This window comes from Erythrolamprus reginae, chromosome 1 (assembly GCF_031021105.1).
Source record: "Erythrolamprus reginae isolate rEryReg1 chromosome 1, rEryReg1.hap1, whole genome shotgun sequence".
Taxonomy (NCBI): Eukaryota; Metazoa; Chordata; class Lepidosauria; order Squamata; family Dipsadidae; genus Erythrolamprus; species Erythrolamprus reginae.
Genome location: NC_091950.1, coordinates 395,151,834 through 395,161,988, shown reverse-complemented (window position 1 = coordinate 395,161,988; position 10,155 = coordinate 395,151,834). Strand labels below are relative to the sequence as shown.

Below are 10,155 nucleotides of genomic sequence, written 5' to 3'. Positions count from 1 at the left end.
TATATAATTCTTATTATTAGATTTGTTCCATTGTTTATACTGTTTTTTATTGTTGTTGTGAGCCGCCCCGAGTCTTCGGAGAGGGGGGGATACAAATCTAATAAAATAAAATAAATAAATAAATAATGAACGCCCCTTGCAGACCTCCCAGAAAGGGGGAGAAGTCAACTGTAGACAATCTAAGGTTGAAAATTTTGAAGAGTCCTTCACTCCTCCACTCGCAACAAAATACTTTATTCAACCAGACTTGAAATACTGGGATTAGACAATTGACAACTACGTTGCCTCCGATCAGATCTAAATGTAGTTCATAAAATCATATAGCAAAATGGCCTTCCTGTTAGTGACTACTTCATCTTCAACCGCAGCAATACTGTACACAAGCACGTAATAGATTCAAACTCAATGTAAACCGCTCCACACTCGACTGCAGAAAATATGACTTTAGCAACAGTGATCAATGCCTGTAATGCACTACCTATGATTTCTTCCCCAACTCCCAAAAGTTTTCACCTTAGACTATCTGCAGTCGACCTCTACCTGTTTCTAAGAGATCTGTAAGGGGTGTGTATAAGCGCGCCATTGTGCCTACCGTCCCTGTCCCACTGTCCTCTTTTATCGCTATTTTTTAAACTTATGTAATGTTTATACAAACTACTACTATCCTATACGGTGGCCCTCAACCTTTCTAATGCTGCGACCCCTTAATACAGTTCATGTTGTGGTGACCCCCAATCATAAGTCTAGCGCCAATTTTCCCAACAGAGCTGATTGGCAGGAAGGTCAGACGGAAACCCCCACTGTAAACGCCTGATTGGTCTGATTGTAAAAATATGTTCCAAGGCACCAGAATAGAAGCTTTAGTTTCTAACACCATGGGAAATTGGTCTTTTCCACGGTCTTAGGCAACCCCTATGAAACGGTCGTTCGACCCCCAAAGGGGTCCCAACCCCCAGGTTGAGAACCACTGCTATATATGTTTGGGGAATTCTGGGAGTTGAAGTCCAGATATCTTCAAGTGGCCAAGGTTGGGAAACACTGGATTAAAGATCAAGTTGCTGTATTTGCACAACAACTTGCAAAGATTTGTTTCAAGTTTCATTATTGCCTTTTTTGGGAGGGGAGTAGTATTTTGTGTCCATTTTGTTCGCTTGTGATTGTAGCATATCTGAGGGTCCGTCTCTTGCCAGACACATTTACCCGACCCACCAGAGCGGGGAGGCAAGGAATGTTGCAGCTCCCGTCCTCTAGAGAAATACCCCTGATGGGACCCAGATGAAGGATCTTCTCTGTGGTGGCTCCCTCTCTCTGGAACATCATTCCCCCAGAGATTATTATGGTTCTCACTCAAGACTCCTCTGGAAAGTGCTGAAGACCTGGTTCTTCTCTGTGGCGGCCCCGGCCCTCTGGAACCAACTCCCCCCAGAGATTAGAATTGCCCCCACTCTCTTTGCCTTTCATAAGCTGCTTAAAAGCCACCTCTACCGCCAGGCATGGGGGAATTGAGATACTCTTTCCCCCTAGGCCTTTACAATTTTATGCATGGTATATCTGTATGTATGTTTGGTTTTTATAATAATGGGTTTTTAACTGTTTTTAGTATTGGATTATTATTATATGCTGTTTTATTACTGTTGTTAGCTGCCCCAAGTCTGCGGAGAGGGGCGGCATATTAATCCAATAAATAAATAAATAAAATAAATGTTTGACAAATAAAACAAACAAACAAACAAAGTGGCAGTGGACACAAACCCTCCAGGGCCGAAAGCTGAGGGATCCTTTTCTCTGAGCTTGCCTTTGATTGTGAAGGGTGAGCAGATTTTGCAAGGATGGCATCCACATCTGGATGCAAAAATCCAGATGATCAATGGATTTTCAGTGAAGACAGAAACTCTTCACTTCCGATCTTTGCAGCAGCCTGAAAAATGTACCTCTACTTAAGAACTTAATTCATTCCTTAATTTGTACTTAAGTTTGTTGCTTACTTCAACCAACTTTGCTTCGTTTGGCTACTAGGTTAATCCACATTTTATATTTGTACAGTGGTACCTCTACTTAAGAACTTAAGGTTCTTAAGTAGAAATGTTCTTAAGTAGAAGCAATTTGTAAATAGAAGCAATTTTCCCCATAGGAATCAATGTAAAAGCAAATAATGCATGCAAACCCATTAGGAAAGAAATAAAAGCTCGGAATTTGGGTGGGAGGAGGAGGAAGAAGAGGAGGAGGACAGTCGCTGCTGAAGGAAGAAGGTGAGGTGAGGGGAATCCAAACCTTTAAGGCTTAAAAAAAAAAAAGAGGGACTGAGGCAGCGCCCAGAGAAAGGAAAATGCTCCGTTCGCTCTGGACTGCCAAAGCCTCCTTAAGCGCCACTGAAAGGCTCCTCTGGCAACCCAGAAAAGCCCCAAAATGGCCGAGATTAAAGGGGGAATGGCAGGAAACTGGCCGAGCCTTCGTGCCACTCTCAAATTTCCTGAGAAATTTTTCTGGGCTCGGGTTCTTAAGTAGAAAATGGTTCTTAAGAAGAGGCAAAAAAATCTTGAACACCCGGTTCTTATCTAGAAATGTTCTTAAGTAGAGACGTTCTTAAGTAGAGGTACCACTGTATTTCCAGAGACTTAGAAATTTTCTTAGTTGTGAAGTGTGATTTTATATTGGACTCTCCTCATTCTTCTGACAGGAATATTTATTTTATTTATTTATTTGTCAAACAGGTGCGAGATAGTAGGTATTGGTATAAACATAAACATTAGCAAAGCAGGTACAGGTAAATTAGGCAATAGGACAGTAGGAGGGGGACGGTAGGCACAACGCTGCGCTTAAGCACCATTAGGGCCTCTTCTCTTTTCAGAGATTATATTCCCCCAAATGCTTGCTTACTTCAACAAACTTTGCTTCGTTTGGCCAATAAGTTAATCCACATTTTATATTTGTACATTGACATAAATCGTATACTAACCAAAGTGTCTGATTTGCAGAACAAGATCAAGTGAATAATCACCAGGTTTGGCATATTGTGTGAATGTAACTGCTTGTCTTTAAGGGACTTGGTTGAGTTTTACACCAACAGGTGACCGACAGCATTAGCCAGGTTGCAGAGTTTGCATGGTGCTATGAAACAGAAGTTACTAAGGGTGTGACTCTCCGCATACCTGGACAACATGGGATTGGCCGATCAGTGGTTCTGTCAACCAAACAAATGAAAAACACCAGTCTGATGGTGGCTTTTTCCAATCAGAGAGTCGTTTAGCTCAATGAACAATTGGTAGATTGATTCTTTCCTATGTTTTTAAATTTTACATTAATTACCGTATGTAATTAATTACACAATTAACAGTAGTAATTCAATAAGTTCTGTTCCTCCCATCTCTGGAAAATCTAGCAAAGGCTGAAATTCATTACCATTTGCTCCCATCCCGTAAAGCAAAAAATAAGTGCAAACCCCCCCAAAAAGGATCATCCATCCCTTAATGACAGATTCCATCCACGCAGTAAAGCTGCCAGACTGGATTTTTCAATTCTTCAATTCACTTTCCTTTTAAGGGGGACAGCCTTTCACATCGCTCCAATTTTGACAAGCACTTGAATAAATAAATCCATGTAGCTTTTCCAAGTGTTTTCCAAAATGTTTTGATATTTTCTTCTTTCCAAATAATGTGATCCCTCATTTTTCGCGGGGGATGCGTTCCAAGTCCACCCATGAAGAACGAATTTCCGTGAAGTAGAGGAAAGATATTTTTTAATGTATTTAATGAGTATTTGGACTTTTAAAACCCACCCTTTGCATTAAACAGTCATTCTATAATGTTTCTCAGCTGGAAATACATGTGATATCCTACCAGTTTCTTTAATAGAGTACTAGTACTGTAGAAGAATTTTATGAATTTTAATGGATTTAAAATTTTTAATGGATTTAAGCCCCGTTTGAAAACCAGTGAAGTAGCGAATCCGCAAAAAATGAACCGCGAAGTAGCGAGGGATTATTGTAATAGCAATAGGTATCCTTAGCATTAAGAAATAAGGAGCTGTCCCTTCTCTGGCCAAACTGTTATTTCTGGAAAGTCATAAGCCAATAGTCTTCATACTTGACAACTTTAAGACTTGTGGGATTTTCTGGGAGTTGAAGTCCACAAGTCTTAAAGTTGCCATATTTGAGGACCCCGTAATAAGTTATATTGGGGGTGATGAAGCCTAGTACCTAAAATATCTGCAAGACTGTGTTCTTCATGCATCTCTCACTTCTGAGAGTCCACTGGAATGGGTGGCCGCATTACATTTAATAAATGTATTTGTTCACACAACTTTTCAGGAAGGATCAGCTGTTCTAATGCTAATATTATCTGACACCACTCTTTTATCATCTTTTGAGTTATAGCTTGTAATTTCATGCATTTTGCTCCTGAGAATAAAATAAGGACCAAACACAAAGTTGTCATGATTTTATTTGGTTTGCAGTGGCCATCTGTACAGCCCCAAGGCAGGAAAATTGCTCTGAGCAAGCTATTGACTGCAGGGAAACACCTTGGCAAGAAGTCGATGATCTGTAGTGGCAGAGTTGTGTGGGCCAGACAATTAAAAATCACTAATTCACCCCAAAACACACATATGTCTATTCCTGCTGCTTCAGGATAGCCAAATAGCTTTGATTACATAAGCGTCCGTAAAAATCAGGATGATGGGATATGAGCCTCGTATAATGGTGTAAATTCCATAATCTGTCGGTCATGTCCAATTTATATTATTTTCTTCATTTGAATAAAGCCATGACATAAAACATACACCCTGCTCCAAACATACACAACGCACATGATTGAACACGGTAGATGAAGCTAAATTAAATGTGCTGGGATCCCTGCCCTTATCTTACATTCTTACAATCGGGGCATTAACCTAACCATCATTTGATTTCTTCATACATAACATGCTATGTGAACCCAGCAATTGAGTTTTGTTAATCTGGATTTTGTGTTTAGAAAATTGCATGACCCTAAGATTCAGGTCACACTATCCCAAATCATACAGTTAACTGGCTCAAGAGGACATTAAAATATTATGTAAATAGCTTAATCTAGTCAATGATGAGTTTAGAGGAGTTTGAGCCCAAATCCAAAGGATATTTGAGACAAAGTTAATTTCTCCAGAGTAAAGAACTAAGTATTTAACTCTTAACAAATGACCAGCAGGGGTTAGTCCTATAAAGCATCTTATGCTGATACTAGGCAACTTGCTTTCATGCAAAATCTCGAGACCATTTTCAAAATAGCTCCAAAGTGTGAAAAAGCAAATCCCAAAACTGAGATTAGAAGTGTGTCGCAACTTAGATGTCTGTTTCTCTAATAGTGTGGTCTAAAATTCAGCGTAATTTCTTATGGGTAAATGTAAACACTTTTCCCAGTCCAGGCTAATCTGAACCACAACCCCATTTTAGCCACGATAGTTTTGGAAGATTTGGAGCTTCTTCCTTATTGGACTGAGCACAATTCTCCCACATACCAGGGCAAATGTTTCTAGGATGACTCTTATCAATCTGGTACCCTCCAGAATTCTCAGTCAGCAGGCACCAGGACTGATGTATTTGGCACCAGTTACTTCAAATATTTTGGAGAAACATTTTGGACTCAGTGGTGCTCTTGCTGTAATCAACTCTCCTTTCTGGCAATCAGCTCCGGGGAATTTGATGTATATCATAAAGAGCAAATTCTCCTCATTCCTTCAAGACCAGAAGACTAAGGTATGCAAGTATTATGCAGAATTTCAGCAGTCTGCCCTTAAGAGTCTCTCCACAGTCCTTGTGTATCACCGTAGTTATTTGGAGTAAGTATTATTGCTCTGTTGCAGGAGTGAGCAACCTCATGGCTCAGGATTATGCACCCCACAATTTTCATTTCTGTCTCCGCCAGAGGCTGTTCCTACTACATCATAATGTACACCAGAGGTCTTCAAACTTGGCAATTGGACTTCAACTCCCAGAATTCTCCAGCCTTGCTGCAACCTTACAAATGATCCTGATTCTTTGCGCCTGACATTGTCAATGCCCAATCCACCCAATTTCATTGTTTGGAAATGAAGTGAAAACTTCGCTCATTCGTACTTGAGAATGTTTACATGCAGAATAGCTACTGTTCCGTTAAGCCAGAGGTCTTCAAACATCACAACTTTAAGATTTGTGGACTTCAACTCCCAGAATTCTTTGGGAGTTAAAGTCCACAAGTCTTAAAGTTGCCAAGTTTGGGGAGCCCTGATGTACACCTATAACAGGTTTAATATAGGTTTTTTTTTAAATAAAATAAAATAAACTATTCCCAACTGAGAAAAATAATATATATGTTCTCCTCCAGCCAAATTGCCCCACGGTATCTTTCATTTTGGTCTTTCTATCTCCTTTGTCCCTTTTTTGTTGCCTTTCACTGCACCTTTTGTATGGACTTTCTTTTCCCTAAACCTCCCCCTCCCCAAATGCTAAATCTAATAACCCTCACATGGTTACCAATATCTGCTTCAGTATTAGATAACATCACCTGAATGAGCCCTCTAGACTTTACATCCCTACTATTCCCTGGAGCTCTCCCACTTGAGCATTAATGAATCCTAACTTTACATAACTTCAAGCTCAAGTCAGTTAAATTGTGCCAACAACTTACCCACTTCCTAGAAACAAACAAGATCATATCCAATAGCCAGCACGGATTCATCAGAAACAAATCATGCCAAACCAATCTCATATCATTTTTCAACACCATAACCAAGTCAGTTGACCAACGCAACTCAGTGGACCTCATATACTTGGACTTCAGTAAGGCTTTCGATAAAGTCGACCACAATCTCCTAATCCACAAACTAGAAAAAAATGGAGTAGATTACTACACATGTAGATGGATAAACAGTTGGCTGACCAACCACACCCAACGAGTTGTCCTCAACAGCACCAAATCCACATGGAAAAAAGTAGACAGTGGAGTACCACAGGGCTCTGTCCTGGGTCCTGTACTCTTTAACATCTTCATCAACGACCTGGACGAGGGAATAAAAGGGGAACTAATAAAATTTGCAGATGACACCAAGCTGGCGGGGGTAGCCAACACCCTTGAGGACAGGCTCAGAGTACAAGAAGACCTAGACAGACTATCACAGTGGGCCCATACCAACAAAATGAAGTTCAACACCGACAAATGCAGAGTCCTCCACCTCGGCAAAAAGAACCCTAGACATACATACAGCCTGGGAGATACCCCACTCAGCAGTAGTGACTGCGAAAGAGATCTTGGAGTCTTGGTGGACAATCAACTAAACATGAGTCAGCAATGTGCAGCAGCAGCCAAAAAATCCAACTCAATCCTAAGCTGCATCAACAGAGGAATACGCTCCAAGACCAGGGAAGTACTAATACCACTCTACTATGCCCTGGTCAGACCCCACCTGGAGTACTGCATCCAATTCTGGTCACCTCACTACAAAAAAGACATCGAAACTCTGGAGAAGGTGCAAATAAGAGCAACCAAAATGATTAGGGGACTCGAAACCAAGACTTACGAAGAGAGATTGAGAGAACTGGGCATGGACAGCCTAGAAAAAAGAAGGTCTAGAGGGGACATGATAGCAGTTTACAGATACTTGAGGTGTTGCCACGGTGAGGAGGGGGTCTCTTTATTCCCCAGGGCACCAGAGGGCCGGACGAGGAACAATGGTTGGAAGCTGACCAAGGAGAGATTCAACCTGGAAATAAGGAAGAACTTCCTGACGGTCAGAGCGATCAACCAATGGAACTGCCTGCCAGGGGAGGTGGTGAACTCCCCAACTCTGGACACCTTCAAGAGGAGATTGGACTTCCATTTGGCTGGGGTGCTGTAGGGTTTCCTGCTCAGGCAGGGGGTTGGACTCGATGACCTAACGGTCCCTTTCAACTCTATTAATTAATAAATAAATAAAATCATCTGCTGAGGACCTTTAGTGAAGCAAAATTATAGCACAGGTCAAGCAAATTAAACTCTTCCTGTTCCAGGCTTGCTAGAGATTGGAGATCAATGTGGTTTTGGTACCTTAACTCAGGCCTGAGCTCAGTTTCAGGTGGGTCCAAAGCAGGCTTCAAGCAGGCAACTTTCAGGTGGCAGATTTAACAGTTATAGGGGGAGAAATAATGCTGGAGCAAATTTTGGCGAAGGGTCAGTTGTGGTCATGCAGGTTGATCTACTCCATTATTGCAAGAGCATATTTTACAAGCAACAGGTCTTGTGGTCTGAAGGAAAATAGGTTTCAATACCTTTGGAAACACATGTATGCAAAAGGATGCAAGAAGCTCCTGTGATCAGAAGGGTTTGCACGTTAGCCTTGAAAATATCCACACCAGAATTGGTCTCTATGCATTAATCTATCCCAGGAATTTCAGAGCATAAGGAAATGGAGTCAGGGAAAAGAAGAGGGATAATAATACAAAGCAACTAATAGCATTGCTGCCCACAAATTATAGACATAGCAAACAGACGTTTGAGAGATATCTATGGAAGAAACACAGGGAGGAAGAGAGGAGACCATGCTTGAATTTATCCCTCTAGGTCAATTTGGTCAAATCAGCTTGCACATATAGTTAAAAGGAAATTCTTGGAGCAAGAATCTCTATTCACAGCTGCCTAGAGAGAACAAGGAAGGAACTGCTGGCCTTCTATCGTTTTTTGTTTTCAGCAAGAGCTCTGGCTGCCCTGGAACCATGACTGTTTTTATCTTTGGCTTTGGCTTGTGGCTGTGTCCAGCGGCCTGGGATTTCCCTCTGCAAGCAGCTGTGTAGCAGCACCAAACATTAGCACAAAAGCAGCTGTGTAGCAGTCCCGTTCTGAGAATCATGGCCTTCCCCGGATTCATTCAAAGCGCCGGAGATGGTTGTAGAGAGACTGCACGTAGGTGAAGACACACATGGGGTCTGGTTTGCGGCCCATCAGCATCATGTCCTCCACTTCAATCAAGCGGTCACAGTTGGCCATTTTTCTACAAAGGGAGGCAAGGCATCAGATTGAGGAAAGGCAGGCAATTTTTTTCAGAGCTCGTTGCAAAATTAAATCCAGAAATCACACCCACAGGTAAACTGATTCAGCTGGATTCATTCACCTCTTTATATACATAATAACAGATGAGTATTTACAATACCAGTAGCAGAGTTTGGCAGGACCCGGGAGAGCCTTTTCTGTGGCGGCCCCGGCCCTCTGGAACCAACTCCCCCCAGAAATTAGAATTGCCCCCACCCTCCTCGCCTTTCGTAAGCTCCTTAAAACCCACCTCTGCCGTCAGGCATGGGGGGAGTGAGATATTCTTTCCCCCTAGGCCTCTACAATTTATGCATGGTATGTTTGTATGTATGTTTGGTTTTATAAATAAGGGTTTTTTAGTTGTTTTAGTAATGGATTGTTACATGCTGTTTTTATAGAAACATAGAAACATAGAAGACTGACGGCAGAAAAAGACCTCATGATCCATCTAGTCTGCCCTTATACTATTTTTTGTATTTTATCTTAGGATGGATCTATGTTTATTCCAGGCATGTTTAAATTCAGTTACTGTGGATTTACCAACCACGTCTGCTGGAAGTTTGTTCCAAGGATCTACTACACTTTCAGTAAAATAATATCACTGTTGCTAGCCGCCCCGAGTCCACGGAGAGGGGCGGCATACAAATCCAATTTAATAATAATAATATTAATAATAATAATAATTATTATTATTATTATTTTATTTAAAAAAAGAGTTTGTCTTTAACGTAGCAGCAGTTACAAGCAGCTTTTAGTTCAGAGGAGACAGAGTACAGAGTGGTATGAGCCATGCTCAGCCTTCTAGCTTAAGTTTCAATTCTCTGTACAGACTCAGTTGTGTTTAAGTTTTCATTGCTTTGCCTATTCATTGGCTTTTGCTTTGCCTATTCATTGGCTGACCTTGTTACCATGTCAATCTGTATTAATGAACCCAATCTGTATAGTCTGGAGGACAGAAGGAAAAGGGGGAACATGATCGAAACATTTAAATATGTTAAAGGGTGAAATAAGGTCCAGGATGGAAGTGTTTTTAATAGGAAAGTGAACACAAGAACAAGGGGACACAATCTTAAGTTAGTTGGGGGAAAGATCAAAAGCAACGTGAGAAAATATTATTTTACTGAAAGAGTAGTAGATCCTTGGA

The 10,155-nt window shown here is 41.2% G+C and overlaps 1 protein-coding gene across 1 annotated transcript in view; it reads right to left on the bottom strand.

Annotated features, from left to right (window-relative positions):
• Positions 1-4,424: 4,424 nt before the first annotated feature.
• The window catches only part of SMTNL2 (smoothelin like 2), a 45,112-nt gene continuing 39,381 nt past the window's right edge, over positions 4,425-10,155 (bottom strand). The window contains exon 9 of the mRNA XM_070735008.1: positions 4,425-8,973. Coding sequence (XP_070591109.1) covers positions 8,847-8,973 — 127 coding nt within the window. The 3' untranslated portion in view covers positions 4,425-8,846. The remainder of the gene's footprint in view (positions 8,974-10,155) is intronic.